The sequence below is a fragment of the Myotis daubentonii genome, chromosome 11, assembly GCF_963259705.1.
Source record: "Myotis daubentonii chromosome 11, mMyoDau2.1, whole genome shotgun sequence".
Classification (NCBI taxonomy): Eukaryota; Metazoa; Chordata; class Mammalia; order Chiroptera; family Vespertilionidae; genus Myotis; species Myotis daubentonii.
Window position 1 is genome coordinate 72,351,813 of NC_081850.1, and position 21,357 is coordinate 72,373,169.

A 21,357-nucleotide genomic window follows, 5' to 3' on the forward strand; every position below is an offset into this window, starting at 1 on the left:
CATTAGATGCTTGGTTTCTTCATTCCTAAAATGAGAGTGACCCTACTGACCCATGGGGGTACTGGGGAAGAAGGGATCAGATAAGGCAGCATTAAGTGATGTGCCAGGCACATAGGAGCTATTTTTCATTCAGAGGCTTGGGCTAGCTCATATCAGCCACCCCGGCCCTGCCAAGCCACCCTCCAGCCTCCGGTTGAACCTCTCAGCACTGGAGCTCACCTACTCCCTGGCATGGCCCATCTAGCTGCCTATGTCAGCATCCCCCCCACAGGATGGTCCTGTAGATATAGGAAGACGGGTGTAAGGGCCGTGTCCTCCCAAGTCAGCTTTCTTCCTGGACAAACCCCAAAGCCCATCAGCCCAGGGGAAACCCCTTCTCCACTCCAGGCTGCAAGAGTCATACCTACAATAGAACGGAGACCCTGTCCCATGCCGTGTCTGTCCACACAGTGCCCCTAAGAGCCCTAGGTCCATTCCACTGGACAAAGTGCAAAGTGAGTGCCAGGGAAGGGCAGGGAGTAGCCTGAGGATACACAGCAGAGCTTGGACTTCAGGGCATGCAGGCCAGAGAGCCGACCAGGGCTCCACAGGATGGTGCGCGATCACTTACCCGAGGTCCCCGTGCACCGGGGGGTCCAGGGAGCCCAGGCAGCCCAGGGGGGCCCTGAGGAGAAAGCAATAGCATCAGTGCCCAGTGGCATGATGAGAGAATGGGTACAAGTATTCATTCGACAAACCTGCCCCAGAACTCTGCCCACGGCTAAGGACCGTGGTTCCCTGAGGGCCCTGCCTGAGGAACTCCTGCTCTTCGGAGCTTCCGGGCCTTTGCCGCCGTGGTTTCTCAGCCTTTGACACTCTCAGCTTTTATTATTCCGCTACCTTAGTTAGGGTTCCACCTTCTCCAGGAAACCTTCCCTGACCCCTCCTCCCCTCTGTCCCTCTATTTTAAAGGCCACTATACTATTCAGGGAACTGTCTGCTTAGAAGCCTGTTTCTCCCACCAGATCATAGTCTCCTCAAAGGAACTAATGGGATATGAGTCATCTCTCTCTGCCCAGGGCTCAGCCAAATGTTTGATAAAATAATACAGCAACAGACCTCTGAGCTCGGCCAAGTTGTCTGCAGAGGCAGAGCAGAGAAGGGACTTGCCCAAGGTCACACCAAGCATCTTCACACCACGGAGATGCAGTGGAGCATAAAGGCCTGGTTTCACATTCCAGTGCTGCCACTTACCAGCTAGGTTTGGGCAAGTTCCCTAACCAGCCTATGCCTAAAAAATGGGGACCAGAATACCCTCCTCACAGTATTATCTCGAGGAAGAAATGCGAGGCAGTAAATGTGTGAGTAGAGTATTATTGTAAGCCACCGTCACTCAAATGCCTCATCTAGTTCAGTGGCCACAGCCTGGCCCAGCCTTCATCACAGCCCCTTCTGCCTCTGCCTTCTCCCTGCCTCTCCCTTCCCCCCCGCTCCAGTCCTCCACACAGCCTGGGTTCACCTTCCCACGGGACTCCCCTGCTCAACAACATTTAACAGCTCCCCATTTCCTATGGGAGAATGGCCTAACCCTGCCACGGGGTACTCAGGGAGCACCTGTGTGGCCGCACCCCTCTTCCCTTCACACAGGAAGGGGGACAGCCGGGCAGACTTACTACACCGCGTGCTGGCCTTTGTGTAAGTCCTGGTGCTGCCACTCGATACTGCAGACTTTGTGCAAGCCCCGCAGCCTGTCTGCTCTCCGCTGCTCCCCTTTGCAAAGCGCTCAATAGCGACTGTCCCGTCTGCCCTGAAGGAGCGGGTGAGGATCAACCAAGTGCCTGCCCTGAAGAGCTGAACACGGAGCCTTTGGAGGAAGCCAGGCTTTCGAGGATGTGTGAGGCCTGGGGAATTCATTTGTTTCAAATAACCATCAACAGCAGAGATTCCAGGTTTCCTGCCCGGAGTTAAAATCAGTGTTGAAAACCCAGTCCGGTTTGGCTGGTAATTAATCCAGACCTCACGCTGGGCAGCCCCAGTTCACAGGGCTGGCCTGTGAACACCACGTGCTTGCTCATCCATGAATGAAAATCAGCAGAGAGATCCAGACGGGCAGACGTGGGCCCCGGGGTCACTGAAAAGAGCTAGCACTTGCCGGAGGTCACACAAGAGTCCCCCCAGGGTGGAGAGAGGGGGACTCGTGTGTGATCTCAGGCAAGTTCCAGCCATCTCTGAGCCTCCAAGTTGGCGACAGTCTCCCATGCAGAGCCCGGGGGTTGAAGGGACGGTCTCCAGTCCTAGGTCCAGTTCTGTAGGTTTGAGATCCAGGGCCAGTCTACCCCCTGCTGCTCCCCAGTGTAAGATACTGAGCATCCTCACTGACTAGCTCTGTGGCTCAGGGCAAGCAACTTCCAGTCTCCGAAGCTTCATTCTTTAACTATAAAATCAGATAGAACAGCATCTAGCTGACAGATAATCTATAAAAAGTGCTAATCCTAGTGCCTGGCACACAGTGAACGCCCCAAAAGTTAGCTGTTGTTTCTGCAAAGCAAGCTGCTGGAACCTCCCCAGTGTGGAATCTTAAGCCACCCTCCTCGACATCTGTTTTTCAGGAAGAGCAAAAGGTTTCCTTTCCTAGAAGGCCCTCCTTGGCCCTGCTCTTTCACGCGACCCGGAGTTAAAGGGAAATGCAGGGGCTAAGGCTAAGCATTACTGTAGGTGTTGTTATCATCACCGAGCCCCTTTAACAGATGAGAGACCATAGAGAGGCTCAGAGAGGCAAAGCCACTTGCCCAAGGCTGCACAGCTAACAGGCAGAACCTGGATTCAACCCCAAACCACTTGACACGTTCTCCTCCCCTGCGCAGCTTCCACGCAGAAAACCTTGGCCAGGTGTTCTGACTGGCTGTGCAAACGTGGATAATTCCCCTCCCTTCCGTGGGCATGTGTCAAATGAACATGCCGCGGGCTTCCCAACGCCGGCACTTCCTGAATTGCAGGGTGGTGTTGATTTCCTCCTCTAGGTTATCTAGCAGAAGAGGAAAAGTGAGAGCATGCCCCTCGCACAGAGAAGAAGGCAAGGCCCGGAGGGGTGAAGGGCTGGTGCAGGGCCCAGGACGGGCAATCTGTGGGTGGAGTTCCCTCATGACCCTGGAGGGCCGCCACTGCAGAGGGCCTGGACACTCCCTCTTGGCGTTTATTCTGCCCCAGAAACAGGGGCATCCAAGCTGGGACCTGACCTCATTCACAACATCTGCACAGCAGACTCTAAGTGCCAGCTGGGACCCACGGCCCGGCCTGGTGATGTCAGACCACAGCCTGACTCCTTGACATGGCAGCCCAGCCCCCAGCGGCAGGCCCGGCCAGCCCTGCTCTACCCACCTGGGCCGGACCACCCCGCGCCCAGCTACAGCCCCAGGCCTGGCCCTCCCCCACTCAGCGATCACTTTGTTAGTGGGTGAGTGAGGGGGGCGCCCCTCTCTCCTGATCCGAGACCCTGCCTGTTCTCCATGCAGTGGAAAAACGCTGCCATTTCTTTCCAGGGCTGAAGCCTGAGCGGGTGACTCTGGGATGATTCACAAGGCCGGGGTGGGATTTTCCACTCCACGATGCAAACAACGGGGCCTCTGAGAGGGCCCAGAGCTGGGGGGAGGGGAGCGGGGGCCGCTGGCCTATCTGCGGGAGGTGGACGAGGCCCGGGCTCAGGGCTCATGCAAACAGAGCCATGGAAACAAGCAAACCCCCACTCTGGGCTTTCCCCAAGGGTCCTGGCCTCCCACAGCCAGGCCTAGGGGAACCCCATCCGATGGAACAAGTCCACCCTGTGTCCAGCTGCAAGGGCCCGCCTGCCAAGCCTCGCAGAGAGAAGTAAGCTCTGGCTGGCATGGCCCCTGGCGGCAAGCAAGGAGAGTTTTCACAGGCCCGGGATCTGGGAGACCTGAGTCCAATCCTGTGTGCTGCTAACTGCCGGGAGACCCTTAGCAATGAACTCTCAGTCTCTGGTCCTCTGCTCAGTGCCTATAGCCTGAGGGGAAGAAGTCAGGGAATCTCAAAGGGCCTTCCTATCTCTATCTGAGCTCCCGATTATTCCCAAGAATGGCGCACAGGGTGCCCAGTCTCTGTCCTAGGGAAGGGCCTACTGGGACAGGGCTTCTCTGTGTAGCCTTGAGCAAGTTATCTCCTTATGCCTTCGGGCCTCAGTTTGTCCAGCTGTAAAATGGGGGCATAATACTCATCTTCCAAAATCATGTGTGTGTGCTGGTTATTCTCCATTTGCTCCCAAGATCCACTCTGTGCCCTGGGAAGCTGCTCCTACGGGCTGCACCCACAGGCTTCCTTGCTCTCTGCCCTGGCTGGGTTTGGCTGAGAGAGGCCACCGCAGGAGAGAGTGGGCAGGGTATTTCTCTCCCTGCTCCCTCCCTGCTTGCTGTAGTTTGGCCCCACTCCTGTCAAAGAACCCCGGTCATGTTTTAACTCTGCTGGGCTCTGGTAACGCCCGCCCCTCCTCTTGTACCTTCAGGTTGGATTCCTGTGCGATGCCAGCCCCTGTAGGTTCCTTTGATGCTGCCCATAGCTCTGCAAATAGTCCCTTCCCGAAACTCTCCTCAATTACCCTCTCCCCCCCCCCCCGCCCCCCCCCCCACCCCGACCCGCTGGAGTCACAGGATACACCATGCAGATTGCTTAGCACGGAGCTAGGCGCACAGTAGGAGCTCCAAAGCATATGGTAAAGACAGCAAAACACCCCTCCATTCTCCTGGGTGCTAGATTGTACTAACGAAAGGGGTGAATTTCTCAAGGTCTAGTTCCAATTCCTAACCGTCAACAGTAGGATGGTCCTCCTGTGCCCAAACCCTCCTGGTTCTCTTAGTGTAACAATACCCCCACCTCACCAATCAGCACATCGGCCACAGCAACCCGCTGGGACTCCGATTCTAGTGCTGGGTGCATCTCACTCCATCCACACAACAACCCTGCAAAGGTACGTGGTACCATACTCACATTGAGGCTAAGTGACTTGCCAAAGGTCACACAGCACCAGACGCCAAGAAGGCACTCAATCAACGTTCGTTGAAAGAAGGAAAGGACGGCTGGATAAGGGAATGGTTCAAACCCAGGTCATTCCAAATCTAGTCTGTAGGCCTTTACATTCCGTGCGGCCTCCTTATCCCACCACCAGCAAAGATCTGGGTAACCTCAAGCAACCCAGCCCGTGAGTCAAGACAACCTGTTTGTGTGTGTGTGTGTGTGTGTGTGTGTGTGTGTGTGTGTGTGTTTTGCGAGGATCACATTCCTTCATTTACAGATAGTCATGGAGCGTCTGCTGTGGGCCAGGCCCTCAGCCGGGTCTCCCCGAGGTGACGCCTGCAAAAAGCACATGCGCGTGCAAATGCCAGCGGCCCGCGAGTGAATAAATAAGGCCTTGCCTCGCCTCCTCCCAGGCTTGGGGCTTCTGTGCAGCTTCTGTGCAGCCTCTGAACCACAGCCTCCCGCCCCTCCCCAGCCCAGGCCAGTCAGCTTTTCCATGCTCCCCCCGCTCCTGGGGCTCCCACAGAGCTTCCTCGCTCAGTGGCTACAACTCCTGGCAGGCCCAGGCCTAGCGCTCTGTCCCAGCCTCCCTCAGCCCGTCCCATGTCCCTGGGGAGCCATGCAGAACCCGCCCCACACACCCTCCCAGGCTCCGAAAGGTCCCACAGTCATTTCTAAGGAGGAAGCTCTTCCCATGTCGTGTCACAGGAGGAGACAGTTCCAGACAGAGGAGAGCAGTGTCCCACGTCACCCAGCGAACTACATCTCCACGGCGGCCCTGGAGAGCGTCCAGCCTGCTTCCTCACAGGAGCTGGCAGCTCTGTCTGACATTCTGCAGAAGCTGAGGCTGAGGGGGAGTCAGGGCCACAGAGCTCGTAAGCGGTGGGGCCGGGATTCGAACCCAGGTCTGCATGATCCCCGTCTGGGGACAGTTAAGCCCCATGTCCCAGGCAGCACCGCTTCTGCTCTGCTGAGACTCGATTCTGAATGTATAGGGAGGTTGGGGGCAGAGAAGAGAGGGCGGAAGGAACAGGAGTTCCTGTCGCGACTCAAAGATGCCACTTTGATTTCATAATTTCTGGCGGCTGGTGACATACAAATGACCAGCCTGCTCCCTGCCACACCGAGGACTGGCCAAAGCTTCTGGGTCCTATTGGAGTGAGGCCAGACTCCAAGATGGGGAGGGTGGGATTAGGGAGAGCATGGGGCTGGAGGCGGGATGGCACCTGGGCAGCCTGCTGTCCCCGCTCTTGCCCTCATCCGTTCGGGGCTGGAGGAGCAGGAAGGGCCATGGCATCCGGCCCCTGTAAGAACATGCGAGAGCCCTGGGGCAAGTCTTTTGTCCCTCTCCCCCTCGTGTCCTCATCGGCAGAGCAGGGATTAGCACACACATCCTGCCCCTCCCGAACCAGGCCCCGGGAGGCGCTAGAGGGAAGTGCACACATGTGGAGGGAACTCATACACATGGTGGGGAGAGAAACAGAAGTCTCAGCATGAGCTCCTCCTTGGAGGCCAAGGACAGGCCTGACACATCTGCTGAAACCCCCCCAGCCTCCCAGCTCTAGGCCCTGGGGTCTTAGAGTGGACACTCATGAGGGGGGACGTGATGCCCTGGAGTCTGGAGCTGAGGCATAAACTCCAACTCTGCCTCCTACGTGCTGTGTGCCCTTGGGCAAGTCCTGGCCCTCTCTGGGTACAGTCTCCAGGCTCTTCCCCTGCCCATGAGGAGAGTTGAACTGGAATGAGGCCTAAGCACCCATCTACGGCACGGGACAATGCCAGCACCTTCTTCGGTCACCGGAAAGCTCCAGGCGATCTGGAAGGAGGCCTCACCTCCTGCTGACCCACATCACCAGACCCAGGAGGCAAGTGTGTGGCTCGGGCATCCACCGGCCCCAAAGGCAGATGCTACACCCGAAAAGTCCATTCCTGCTGCGGTTCTGCTGGCTCGGACAGGGCATCTCTCCACACTGTACACAGCTCGGGAGGCAGGGTTCTTCCTCCACCAGGCAGAGTGGACACCCTGCACCTCACTGCCCTCTGTCAGAGGGAGACAATTCACCCCCTTTCAACCTCACAGCCAGCGAGCCGGCGCCCCTGCAGCCTGGCAGCTGAGCTGTCAGGGCCCCAGGCACCTGGGGCCTGAGTCGGACCGGGTCACCTGGAGGATTCCTCATTTCCTCAGCTCCCAACTCTCTACCCTGCCCATTGCAGAACTAGGGGACTTGAGCAGAATGTTGACATAATCACAAAGCAATGCATGCAATTTCCATACGTTCCACAATATGGTTATAATAAAAATGGGCCCTCAGTCCTCTTGCAGAGAGGCTGAATAAATATTATTCCTAATGATTATTAAAAATAATCAAGTGTGTTTGGTAAGGCCCGGGAATCCCCAGCATCTGCCACTGTCTCTGCATTGTAAGGAGCCCTAATGTCAAATAGAGAGCCCAGAAGGAGGAAACCACATGGTGCTCATCACCGAGGCAGGAGAACAGAGCCCAGGCCCAGGCTTCCTGGAAACTCCATCCCATCACTCCCGGCCTGCAGGAATTGGCCTCCAGCAGCAGAAAGGTCATTGCCCCTGGAGACAGTCCCAGGCAAGCCAGAGGCATTGACCCTGAGAATGTCTCCTGCACAGGGAATGTTCTTTCTCCTGCTTGGGTCCACTCTGACCCTCCTCACCCCAAACTCCTCTACCAGGCGCCACACTTCCAGTGTCTAGCAGCGGTTCTCAACCTGTGGGTCGCGACCCCTTTGGCGGTCGAATGACCCTTTCACAGGGGTCGCCTAAGACCATCCTGCATATCAGATATTTACATTACGATTCATAGCAGTAGCAACATTACAGTTATGAAGTAGCAATGAAAAAAATTTTATGGTTGGGTCACAACATGAGGAACTGTATTTGAAGGGCCAGAAGGTTGAGAACCACTGGGACTCTACAGGATTCAGGCAAGTAACATACATGGGTGATTGGAAGACCCAATCGGGAGATGTGGGGACAGGCACAGACAGGAGCGGGCTGGGCCTGTCTAAGGGGCCCCCCTGACCTGGCTGTAGCCCAGGGCCCCTGCATCTCTGCCACTTCCAAGAGAAGCTGGTCACTGGGTCTTTTCTAAGAAATCTCTCATTTTTAAAATGTGAGTCACTTATTAAAAATGTTTAAACCATGTTGCATGCGCCAAACAAAACATCAGGGCTACCCACGTGGGACTCCCAGGCAAGCTGGTGGCCCGAGGAGCTCTGCCCTCAGAGTCAGGAGCTGCCTTGAGGCTGTGTGACCCGGGCCACCAGTTCATGGCTCTCCTTAAGCCACTTGACCTTTATAGCTGGAGCAGCAAAGAATGACCTGGGGCCTGGGCCAACCAAAGCCCAAGGGTGCTCTCCACCTGACCGGAGTCTGGCTCAGCGGGTCATGAATCCAGAGCAGGATTTACACCCGTGAACACAGCCGAGGTGGAGGAGTGGGGGACCCCGCTTCCCATCAAAGACGGCTCATCAGCAGCTCCCTGCTCTAAGCCGCTTCTGTTCCTCCGCCCTTGCCAGGAACAAGCACTGGACCGAACTGCCCCCGCTACCCGCTCGAGCTCCTGGCAACACGCACACCTCGCCCATTCTTACCGGAAAACCACAGTCTCCCTTCGGCCCCGGAGGCCCCATCATCAGCGGGAAAGGCGTGGGTCCCACCAGATGAAAGAACGAATAGCCACTGCTCGTGGGCCAGGGGCTGGAGGTCAGGAATCGCGCCGGGGCCAACGCTGGGGCCGGGGTGGTCTGCCGGCCGGGCCGGGACTGGCTGGGGCTGGGCCCCGTGGTTGGATCACTGATGGGGACATCCCTGGCTGCCTTCCCAGGTCTGAGGGGGACGGGCTTCTTGGGTCTGGCTTTCTTTGTGGCTTCTGATCCAGTGGGTTTCTTGCTTCCAGTGGGGACTGAACCAGGAGTGAGGGTGGGAGGCATCGCTGCGGCTAGAGGCCGAGTGGTCCTGGTAGAGCCAGGACTGGGGGCAGGTGAGGGGGGCAAAACAGTGGGTTGGGGAGGTCCGTGTGTGCTGGTGCGGGCGGGAGCCGGCTCACGGGCACGGCTGCTCATCTTGGCCTCTGTCTGGACAGCGGGGGGGAAGGGCTTTTTAGAGGCACCGGCAGCGGGGGGCAGGGGCCGGGCGCTGGGAGGTGGGGGTCGGGGCGTCACAGGGTTCCTCTGGACCGGCTTCCCTGTGGGACGGGACACTTGGGCAGGGACTGGGTGGAGAGTGGGTGGCACTGGCTTCTTGGTGGGAGGGGCTGACTTTCTGGAGGAAGGGAGAGCTGCCTTCTGGGCGGGGCGGGGGCTTTTGACAGGGGCAATGGGAGGAGAAGGGGCTGCAGGCTTGGTTGGGTGGCTCTTCGGGGTTTTGGTGGCTGTGCTCTTCTGCAAGGACTGGACAGGTGTGGGGGAGCTCGCAGGAGGGGCTCGGGGCACGGGAGGAAGCACTTGGCTCGCTGACAGCTTGGCTGGTGGCAGTGGGGTCCGGGCTGGGTCTCCCACTGAGACACGCCTGTGAGGGTCTGTGGTGCTAGTCCTTAGGGGCTTGGTAGGTGTGGGGGGCACCACCGTCCCTCTGGGTCCCCTGCCTGCTGGCCTCGAGCCCAGGGCTGGCATGGCAGTGGTCAGGTTCCCCAGGCCGAGCAGGGCTAGGTCAGTCTGGAAGGCAAAGGGTGCGCCCGAGTCCCGGGGGAGGAGGGGTCCCGGCTGGGGCCGGTACATGTCGGCCTGTCCACACGGCCGCCTCAGGTGGGTGCAGTAATTGTGAGCGACCTGCGCCACAGGGTAGATACTGAACTGGCACAGGGCGCCTTCGAACTGGACCGCGTGCGGGCTCATCCTCCCCAAGAGGAAGGAGCCCTCAGGGTCCAGTGCGGGGTCCCTGTGGAAAGCCAGCGGGACAGGCACCCGGCGCTGCCCGCAGGCCGTCACCAGCGTGACCGTGCGGCCGCGGAGCTCCAGGGCCAGGTGGTGCCAGCGCCCGTCGTGCACGTCCAGGTCGAAGGCCACGGAACGCCGGGGTCCCAGGTGGACGACCGTCTTGCCGGGGAGGAACTGCAGGCCCAGCTGCAGCTTGTGCTTCCGGCTGCGGACGGCGAAGAGGAAGGCATGGTTCACCCGATGGGAGCAGAGGCTCAGCACCAGCGCCAGCTCTGTGCCCAGGGCGGCGGGGATGATGGCGGGCGCGGGGGCCTGGAGCCGGGCCCGCTGCGTGACGATGAAGCCCGACTGGAACGGGATGACCCCTGGGGGCGGGGGGCTCCGGCCGCCCGCTGCCTTGGTCCAGCTGAGGCCCAGCCGCTGGAGGACGTCCACATCTGGAGAGGGAGGGCGGGGGGAGAGGGCACGGTCAGGGCCTGCTCCAGCCCAGGCCCCTGCAGGTGCACGGGCCGTGAGGACCATGGCCTCCGCTGCCCGCTGCCCCATGGGTGTGGCTGAGAGTGCGGAGCTGGAAGCAGCTCCTTGTCTGGCTGCATGATCTTGCACGTGGTGGCAGAAACACAGCCTCTGGAGCCAAACGTCCTGAGTTCAAATACCAGCTCCATCATTACTAGCCCTGTGACTCTAGTGCAGCGGTTCTCAGCCTTCCTAATGCCGCGACCCTTTAGTACAGTTCCTCATGTTGTGGTGACCCCCAATTTCACTGTTACAAATTGAACATAATTAAAGCATAGTGATGAATCACAAAGACAATATGTAATTATATATGTGTTTTCCGATGGTCTTCGGCGACCCCTGTGAAAGGGTCGTTCAACCCCCAAAGGGGTCGCGACCCACAGGTTGAGAACCGCTGCTCTAGTGCCTTGGTCTTCCTATCTGTTAAATGGGATAACAGCAGCAACACACTCAGAAGGATGCTGCGAGGATTAAATGAGCTAATACACTTGGAAAAAAAAGTGCCTGGCATAAAATAAGCATTTTCAAATAGCTATTAATATTAAAAATAATGATCATCACCAAATGCCAGGGCTGAGTATCAGAGGCTGTGTTCAATGTGACCTGTTTCCCCTTCTCTCTGCCCCAAAAGCTGTCTCCTCCAGGCAGCAGGCCCACCAGTGAGGGAGCGGGTGACAGGAATGGACATGCCACTGGAATTTGGTCAGGATGTCCACCTTCAGGAACCTACTGAGTCCCTTCCCACGCCCGAGGTCTCTGTCTGGCTGGAGCAGGCACCGGGGAGCTTCTCTCTGCACGGGAGGGAGAGGACAGTTCTGACCTCGCCGCCCTCACTGGGTGGCTCTGGAGAGAGCCGGGGAAGTCATCGGGGCACCCCTGCAGCCTCTGTCCTCTGGCAGACCGCGGTCTGGCCAGGTCACATCTGCCCGGTAATTATGGCGGCGGGGCTCGCCAGAGCAAGAGGAGGCTTCCAGGGTGTTTATGGAAAGGTGACCTGAACTCGCCTCTCACGAGCCATTCAGCCGCTTTCAGTCAGCTGGGCTACCAGTGTCTGCAGACGCTGACTCTGAGCTGTCTTGGCCGGCAGAGAGGCCGCCCCCGGAATTGGGGTCTGGGTCAGTCCTCAGGGCCCCTCCCCTGAGCTCAGCACCTAGCTCCTGAGTGTGGAATGCTCTCTCACTACCCAGTGGGACGGGTATACGTTGGGCTGAATGCTGCACTCAGCACTTAGTAGGCCCTCAATTGACAACTGAGGCGGATGAACAGGTGGATGGGTAGATGGGCAGCTAGACAGGTTGGGAGAAACGGAGAACCTGGGTGCTGGCAACAGGGCAGCATAATGGCTGCACAGCAGGCTCTGGAGGCAGAAGGCCAGACCTTAAAGCCAGACAAAACCACCATGAGTCTTGACTGAGTCTCAGTTTCCCCCTCTGTAAAGAGGGGCTACAAGAAGTGCCTCCATCATAGGGTTGCGGGAGATGCAATGGTAGCCTTCCCCATCTCCTCCCCCTCGCCCTGCACCAGGAAACTCTGGCCCAGGCTCTTCCTGACTCCCAGGCCTCAGTTTCCCTGCCTGTAAGACAAGGGACACGAGACCTGGAGATGGCCCTGTTCTAAGAGCTCTGTAGCTTCAGGCTGCTGTTTCAGCCGCTTGCATTGAAGACCTTTATTCCTCCCTGTGACCTGAGGGCCTTCATTTCACTTCACATTCCTCCTCTCTCCCACCTCTATTGGCCCCCAGGTCCTAAGCTAAATCAAACTGCTAAGGGTTCTCTGAGTAGTAGTATATTTTACGTTTTAATCACTGAAAACCGCTTCATTATCACAAAGTATTATTCACTATAAACAACTTAAAATGGAGGAGCCATTTGTTGGGGAGTCACTTGTTCCCCCTCGGCCGCCCCAGGAGGCCCCCGGACCTGCACACATCTCCCCCCGAATACCACAGCTTGCAGCCACTTGCACTCGCCCAGGGAAACGGACAACTGGCCAGGCCCGGTGGCACTGATGGGGTTTCCCTCATCATCCTGCCAAGGCAGGTTTCAGCGCCGACACCAACCAGTCTCCAAGCCTCCCCCACGGGCAGAGCCCTGAACTCTCACTCCTGGGGCGGAGGTGGTCACCGCTGAGCTTCCAGAGCCTCTGATCCCTGTGGGCTCCACCATGGAGAGAGAGGGGCTGTTCTTGCCCAAACTTTCTGGTAAACAATGTCGTTAATAATAACTAACATTTACCGAGCACGTACTCTGTACCAAGTACCTGACATGCCTTATCTCGACTGAGTCTCTCAATCATCTATGAAGCAGGTACTGTTCGTTATTCCCACTTTATAGATGAGGGTCAGGAAAGTTCGCTACAATAACTTGCCCAAGGTCATGTAGCGTATAATAAAAGGCTCGGCTGAAGTTGGAACCCTGACCACTTGGCTCCCGGGTCTTTGTTCTTAGCCACGATGCTCTCCTGTGCTGGAGGCCCTCAGACAGGCTGGAACACAGGGTGGAGACACATCCAGAATCCCATCAGAGCTGAGGAGCTAGGGGACAGGGGAATGAACGCAGCCCAACGCCAAGATGGAAGGGCCCAGCCAGCTGGCCGCAGCAAGATCCTTTATTACATAAACCTGGCTCCACACAGCTCCAGCCTCTCCCCAGCCCCCAGCGCCTGACTCAGGACTCTGGACAGCTGTTCACCTACTTTGTGGGGGAAACAGCAAGCTCGGAAAATGTGACATTTGCACAAAATGTTGCCGGGCAGCAGCAGGAGTCTCTTCCGGGCATGGCCCTCCCCTCCCAGGGGCCCAATCCCTGCCCAGCGGCCAGGTCAGGCCACAGGGGCCCTGGGAGTGCCCGGCGGCCTGCCCCGCACACGGCGGGTGTGGAGAAGGGGGAAGGGCTGCTATTTTAAGAGGCCTGTGGCTGCTTGACAAACAGATGTGGGAGAGGTTTCAGTTTCACCGGGCAGCTGTGCAGCCAGCCCACTGCCGCCCTGGCCCCCTGGACAGCTCCTCAGGGATCGCTGGGAAAAGCAGGATCTCACGGGAAGGGGAGGGCCGGCGACAGGCTTGGGCAATGAAAGCCCTGGCCTTCATGTCTCCTTTCAGCAGTTGTCCCAGGACAAATAGGGGCAACTGAGGCTGACTGGCCCAAAGTGGCCGACCCACACTGTGCCCCGGAGAGGAACGAAAGGCTCTCCGCTCCACATTTCTGCACTGGGCCCTTCCTACCCCTTACAAAACATCAAACATGTTTCTTTCACGACCAGAGAGGATTTGCCAGTGGTCAACTCCACTCTACTGATGAGAAAACCGAGGCGTCGAGTTCCAATTCGGGGCACGGATGTCTCCTACCCCTGCATTCTCCCATCCCTCTGTCCCCCCATCTCCCCCTGGACAAAGAGAAGAGAGAGTTACCTTCAGGAGCTCCTTGGGTGGAGGCCAGGTGACAGGCGAATGAGACTAAGATCCAGGTGAAGAGAAACCCCCTAGAGACCAGGAGACACAAGCAGGGGCGGCATCAGCTTCCACCCCTCGGCCCAGACCCGGCTGGGGAGCTGGGAGTGGATCGTCCCGCCCTGCCCACCCCAGTGTCGCCCAGGGGGGCTGGGAGGCAAGGTGCAGGCTCTAGGACCCTATCAGAATAATCCACACTCCTGGGTCTCTGGGGACAGGAGCTGCTTATATGGTACACATACAACCCTGCTTTTTTACAGAATGATAAACCAAGGCCACTGGGCAGGAAACAGTGGGCAGGAAGCTCTGCCCTGGGTGTCAGGAGACCCAGGGTCCAGTTCAAAATCTGCCGCCAACTCAGTGGGGGACAAGGAGCCAGCCCCTGCCCTTCCCACTTTCTGGGCATCAGTCTCCCCGTGGTACTACGGCCCTATGATCTTGAGGCCCGATGGGTACTACAGCCAGGGCTGAAAGTTCCACAGGAAGACCAGTCTGGTCTGTTGGGATGGCCATCATCCTCAAAGGGCTAGAGAGATAAACACTCACTGCCCAGGCCCAAGGCAAGGAGAAGACCCCTTAACCAGGACCAGTGTGTGCTCAGGAAGCTGCCCAGCTGGCTTCCCGCTGATAGAAAATGGGAGGAGAAAAGAGAGGAGACGATGGGGAGTCAGGCAGACGCAGGTGCAACCGGCCCCCTTGCTTACCAGCTGTGTGACCCTGGATGAGTCACTCAGCCTCCCTGAGCCTGTCTCCTCTGAAACATGGCTGGCATGGCCAGGCGTGAGGATTAAATGAGCTCATGCATGTCAAGGGCCTGGCCTGCCACCAGCCATGCCAGTGCCCCTTAGACGGTCTCTGCTGCCCTTGCACTCCGGGGACTGGAAGGGTTAATGCTCTGCTCAGTGGCTCCTGCCAAGATGGGCAGAGGCAGTGATCTGATTTCACCTTCCTGTGGGAGCAGCCACTGGTGATACCCGAAGCTACCTGGGGCATCTGATCCTCGAGCAGGCAAAGGGGAGGGCGGCACGTGGCCAGAGATGGCTGGCCAGGATGCAGGCCAAGCGGGGATGGCTGGCCAGGATGCAGGCCAAGAGAGCTGTGACGGGGGAGGAGCGGGGGAGGAGAGAGGGGGCCGAGGCTGGGACACACAGGCTGGGATCCAGTCATCTCCAGCAACGACTAAAGGTCAGAGTGCCTAGTTGCCCTGGAGAGAAGGGCACAGGCTGGCCTTCTGGTATAATCTGCCCACTTGAATCAAATGGCAGCTCCATCATCCCTGAAAAGAAATAATAGGCATCTTTGTTTGACAAAAACGGAGGCTTAGGGAGGGCAGGTACTTCCTCAAGGTCATCTTGGGCAGGCTCTGGGTCATAATTCTCTCGTACTCTTTCCTCCATCCACCAGGAGGACGTTACAGGAAACTGGCCAGATATGTTGGGGAAGAACATCTCCTGTAGCCCTATCTTGGCAGGTGCCATAGCACCACTGCACACCAAGGGCTCCGAGAAGTCCTGGAATAAACTGACTGCACATTTTGTCACTCAGCTAGACCACGGAACTCGTTTTTCCTGAGAAGGCTCCCTCAGAAGACGCTGCCCCTCACTTTCCAGTGTTCCTGAAACCTCACTAGTTTCCATTCCGTTTCCTTCCAGCCCCCTCTCTTCCCAGCTCTCCCCAGGCACCAGCCCTCACTCCTCGCGTCGCACTGTGTTAAGCCTAACACTTGTATTAGCATGTTTCCCAAGCTGCTCAAGACAGGCCAGAGAGAATTTGCCAGTGATCAGAGAGAAGGTGCAGCAAGCACACATGGCACTCCCGGTCAGCTCTTCGTGCTGTGTGTGATGCCAAGGTGACTACTCTGTAGAGAATAAGAGGGTAAATTGGGGTGGGGGGGGAGTAATGTTTTTAATCTCCAAAGTTCAAGAGAAAGAAGACTCGCAGGGGAGAGAGGGCAGCTAGGATCAGAATCTGTTACAAAAAGTATTTGTTGTCCCCTCCCGCCTGCCCACCCCGCCCCCCCACCCTGTCCATTCACCTTGACAAATGCCACTGACCACGTCAGACCTGGATTCTGTGTGCACTTGACCCATAAACTTCCAAAGCATAATGCAGGGGTATAGAGTGGGAGAAGGCCCTTTCAGTTCCTCTAGAGTCAGATTCTAGTCCCATCTCTTTATTGCAGAGATGGACAACTGAGGCCCAGAGAGGGGAAGCGACTTGCCCAAAGCTACACAGCGCGTCGGTGACCATATCATCGGACTCCACTGCTCCACGCACAGTCCTTTTCACTGGACTTGCCTCCCATGTAGAAGGCGGAGACTTGCAGGGACCTGTCAGAGACCAGAGTCCCAGCCTTCACCAACAGGAACAGAGATGCAGCCGGGGAGCCAACAGCCCTCTAAGCGAGCTCCAGGCCTGGAAAGTTGGCTCCCGGAGGGAGGCCCTGCGATCCTTTGGCTCCCGTTCCAATCCTGCATAGGCTACTGCTCGCAGTGTTTTGTGCCTGCGCTGGCTCAGGCCTTTGTTCTTCTAGACTTCTATTTTCACCACCGACCCGTGGGCCTTGGCTCGGTGAAGCCGGGGCTCCAGCATGTCGGGAAGACCAGAGCACAGGGGCCGGAGCGGGCAGGGGGCCGCCGAAACTGGAGCCACGCGTTAGGTGCCTGACCTTGGAGACACAGCCTGGCCACACGGCCCTCCAAGCAGGAAACCCAGGCGGTCATTTCCCCTGAGAAAAGCCCTCTGCCAGTACATCAACTGTGGCTACTCCTGGGCCACCAGGCTGCTGGAAGGGGTAGCTGGCTTGCATGGTTTTCCTCCATCCTTGTTACCCGGGAGACCCATATCAGCTTGAACACCCACTGAAAGCTCAGAGCTGAGCCTCAGGGTGCTGGGACCCCCGAAACACACAAGGAAGGGGGCGCAGAGGCCCCTGGGCTTGGCTGTGCTCTCAGGGGTAAGATGGGAAAGAAGCTGCCCAGAGGACACAGAACAGCAAAGGGCGATAGGCCTGTGCCACCTGCCTCCATGGACTTGCCAGGCCCCATGTGGCCAGACAGTCCCACCCAGACGCCTTCCTTCACACCTTCTACCTCTTCCACGGGAACACAGATGGGTCATCTGACTGGACAGGATGAAGCCTAGAATTTTCCAGTTGACTCACACATCCATTGAAGATGAGGTGAATAATAATACAAACAACAGCTGCCGTTTACTGAGCACTTACTATAAGCCAGGCACTGTTCTGCACCCTTTATAAGCACAGTCCCTGTAATCCTCACAACCCCCACCGCCCAGCTGCTAGCTGGGAATGAAGATGCCCGTATTGTGGGTGAGAAAAACAAGCAGAAAGGCTTGTCCAAGCTCCCAGGGCCGTGTCAGGATTCTGTCACAGCCCCTGGTGGCAGCGCCCTCTCTGCCCTGAAGCCTGCCTCCCACCGGTGTGAGTCCTCCACCACCCATTGAGATGGCACTTCGGTGGTCTGGGGAGAGGTGTGGAGGAGCAAGGCTGGCAGGCACACCGGGACCAGAGGGCACAGGTTCTGGGGCCCTGTAGTGGTGAGGGAGGCAGAAAGACAGGAGCATGCAGAGGCTGGGTCTCCATGCAGCATGACTGCCCACTTGCCCAAAGCTTGGGCCCCACTATAGGGTGCTCGCCTGGCACCACTTTTCTACCCAACCGCTGGCATCTGCCCTGGCACAGGGTCTTCTGGAGAAAATGAGTCAGCAGTGTGCTTACTGGTGCCGTGTGTGCGTGCGTGTGTGTGCGCGTGTGTGTGCGTGTGCGTGTGCGTGTGCGTGTGTGTGTGTGTGTGTGTGGTGCGGTGGGGGGCGGGGGATCTCAGCCAGCCTTCTTTTTCCAAGACATGGGAAAGAAGGGGGGCCATCCTCCTCCATTCCAGCTCAGAGGGGCAGGGCATGGAGGGGGCGGAGCTACCGCGCGGACCAGCCTCTTGGGCGTGTCCTCCGGTCCTGGGGGCAGGACAGAAAGCCAGCAAGTTCCGCGCTTCCCTGGGCAGAGAGCATGAGCCACAGTCCATAAAGCCCCAGGGGCTGCTCCCTTCCACGCTAGCTCCCCGCCACACTTACCCCAGGGCAGCGAGTGGCTCTCACACGCCTTTCCTCTCTCACAGCTCCTACTGCACGGGCGGGACTCAGAGCCCCTGGGTCCCAGCTCTCCCAGCCCCTCTTGGAATTCCCTGTCCCTCCCGGGTCCTCCCTCCTCCAGTCCCCGCATCTGCATGTACAGCGAGGGCTTCCACCGGGTGCTCTCCCAGGGCCCTTCCCGCTCGGACATGCTGGCTCTCACTTTCTCTCACACGCGGGAAAGCAACAGGAACGGAGACCCCACCCCCACCCCAGAGAAGCAGGGAAACACAGACACAAACCCAGACAGACTTGACACACACGCGAAGATTTCCAGAGACCGGGGACGTGCAAAGACACACACAGACGCAGGCAGGAGCAGAAGCCCAGACGTGGAAACCTAGAAACTTGGGGGCACTTTCCCAAGAACAGCCAGAAACGGAGACTTACAGGCTGGGGACCTGACGACGGGACACACCGAGACAGCAGAATTGGAGACCCCTCCGCCCCCAAGCAGCCAAAAGCCCCCCTCCAGGCGCCACCACCACCCCCAATTCCGACCCCGGGCAGGCTCTTCACCCACCCTCCCCGGATCAGCCCCCGCCGCAGCGCGGATGGGGCCGGCCAGGCAGCGCCGAGCAGGCAGCGCTCGCCAACCCTGAGGCCGCCAGCCCTGGGGCCGGGGGCGCAGCCTGCGTTAACCCTTGGCCGCCCGCCTCCCAGGGGCGCAGGAAGGGAGAGGAAGCTGACGTTCCGCTGGAAGCGTCCGGCGCAGGAGGGAACCCCAGCTCTTCCCCAGGCTAGAGCAGCAGGAAGCTGGGGAGGGGGCGCCCCCAAGCTCATACTCACCCCCCGCGCGCCGCCGCTGCCGCCGCCGCTGTGCCTCGGGCCCCCCGCGCCGCTCCCGCTCCCATGGCGGGCCCCTACTTCATGCTCCCGAGCCCGGGGGGCAAGTGTGGGCGCGCCCCATGGGGCCGCCAACCCCCCGCCCCGCCACGCCAGGCCGGCTCAGAGCGCGCGGCCCCCGCACCGGCAGCACAGCCCCGCGCCCAGGGGCGCCAGGGCAGCCAGGCAGCGCGGCCGGGGCCCCGCGAGCGCCCGCGCCAGGCCCATGGTCCCAGGAGTCCCGGCGCTGCGCTCGCCCCTGCCTCACTCTTTTTCTGCTTCCACCGAAAAGCAGCAGCAGAAAAAAAAAAAGAGAGAGAGAGATGATCAAACTTTTGGAGGCGGGCTGCTGGCGGTCCCCGGAGACAGAGCAAGGCCGGGCGAGGGCGCGCGGAGGGTGGTGGAAGCAGCCTCCCCGCCGGCCTGGGGGAGGAGAGGAAAAGGAAGGATTTGGGGGAAATGAAGGCGATTTAAAGTCTCGGCCCGCCGTGGCTCTCCACCTTCTCTCCTCCCAGCGCTGGGCCGCCCTCTGCTGCCCCCTGCTGCCCCCTGCCGGCCGCAGCCGGGAACACACCCCGGACCTGCCCACTGCAGCCGGCTGAGACATCTACCACCTCCAAGGATGGGGAAACTGAGGTTCACGGGGATGGATGCGTTGGCCAGGGCTGTTCACCGGCCTGATCACAGGTCAGAGTTTCGGGACTTCCGGCTTGTGAGTTGGGAGGAGGAGATAGAGGCAGGAACAGGACAGAAAATGCTGAAAGGAACCCGGAGTTCCAAGGGCAGATGTGAGACCAGGACTCAGTGTCCAGACTCCCACGACAACAACCAGTGTCTACCACACACACACACACACACACTTTTCCTCCCGGATTCAGAACACCCTGGAGAAAGACTCCTGGGCGTGCAGTGGGTGTGCTTGTTAAATGTTGGTCAGCCTGCTCACTCTCCCCTCTCCATTCGGTAAGAAATGAGAGCTTAACACGCCCCCCACCCCGCAGTCTATGGAAGAGCCTCCCTGGGATCCCACACTGGAGCACAGAACTGCACACCTCAGTTCCCTGGCAAACACCCAGCCAATTCGCATACCCGCAACCCCAGTCGGAGCCCTGGCATCAGAAGCCCCATTTGCCTCCGCCTCCACCTCCACGACTTGTTCACTGGTGCACACACGCATATCCACACGGACCCACACTCAGACGTGCTCCCACTCATTCACATGCAACACAGCCACACGCACACACACCCCAGGGCGCCCACCAGACTCCACACGCGCAGACACATGCACACTGGTGCTTCCATGCGCACGAATGCACACTAGCCGAGCCAGATCCTCCTAAGTACACCCTGCACACACACCTTCACGTGCACACACACCCATGTACACACCCCCAAGTGCACATATAAGGGCACACCCCCACTTACACACAGTTTGCCAGTGCCCACCGCATGCGGGCACAAACACAATTATTCCCCGAATGTGCAACCCCCCTCTCTCCACACACACACACACACACACACACACACACACACACACACACACCGGTACCCCCAGCACTCCCGGAGCACCGGGGCACTTACTGGGTCCCTAGGTGCGAGGCTGGACGGTCGGTCCTTCCTTGTGCGCCTAACGGCATTTGTATTCATGGGTCCCCGCAGCCCCGGCGCGGGCGCGGGGGCAGGGGGGGTGCGGGCTCCCCTTCCCTAAACTGGGCGCAGGCGCTCGGAGCGCAGCGGCACCGGGAGGGGCATGGGCGCAAGGGGCTGCACCGCCTGCCCGGTCCGCCTGCGCTGGGACTTCGGCCGCTCTGCGTCCTCGGTCTCGGTCGCGGGCTCTGGGCGCAGGGGGCGGCTCATAGGTGCTGGGGCCACGGCGCCCGCCGGGCCTTTTGAAGTCTCCGCTGGGGGCGGGGAGGGTGCGCTGAAGGCGGCCTTTTAAACCGTGGCTGCACGCGGGCTCGGTGGAGCAAGGTGTCTGGTTTCAGCAAACTTTAGGAAAAGTCCCAAGCTGAAGGGGGGGCGGGGGGGGGGGGGGGAGCGGGGGGAGCAAGCAAGAAAGAAAAAGAAGCCACAGAGCTGTGCTCTGCTTCCTGCAGGGGGCAGAGCGCCCACGGCTGCCAGGAGGGAGGCCTGAAGAACCCACAGGCGGCAGGATGGCGCGTGGAACCACCCCCACCCCCACCTTGAACCAGAGTTCTAAACCTCCACGTGGACCGAATTAAGCATTCTTCTGGGGGAGAGGGGCCCTGGGTTTTCCTCAGGTTTTCCGAAGCCCACAGCTCTGGAAGGTTGAGAACTCCCAGTCCCATCATGGTTAACATTTTTTGAGCTGCATAATGCTTTGTGCTAGGTGGATCCTGTCCTTATTTACTTTTTTTTTTTTTTTTGACATTTTGTTAATCGTGGATTTTTTTTTTTGCATTAATTTTGACATTTTTAGAGTATTGCATTAATACGGAAGGGTTGGGTCTTTTTGTTTTTGTATTGCCTAGTATTTTGCATCGTCATCA

At 58.7% G+C, this 21,357-nt stretch overlaps 1 protein-coding gene across 2 annotated transcripts in view; it reads right to left on the reverse strand.

Annotated features, from left to right (window-relative positions):
* The window catches only part of COL27A1 (collagen type XXVII alpha 1 chain), a 129,001-nt gene extending 108,301 nt beyond the window's left edge, over positions 1-20,700 (reverse strand). The window contains exons 1-4 of one of the 2 annotated variants that reach the window (XM_059657888.1): positions 20,429-20,700; positions 13,838-13,908; positions 8,629-10,349; positions 611-664 (exon numbers count right to left, since the gene is read on the reverse strand). In XM_059657888.1, the coding sequence (XP_059513871.1) occupies positions 611-664; positions 8,629-10,349; positions 13,838-13,908; positions 20,429-20,484 (1,902 nt within the window). In that variant the 5' untranslated portion in view covers positions 20,485-20,700. Of the gene's footprint in view, positions 1-610; positions 665-8,628; positions 10,350-13,837; positions 13,909-18,811; positions 19,331-20,428 lie in introns of those variants that run through there. The other variant, XM_059657887.1, reaches the window with a different exon arrangement.
* Positions 20,701-21,357: the final 657 nt, after the last annotated feature.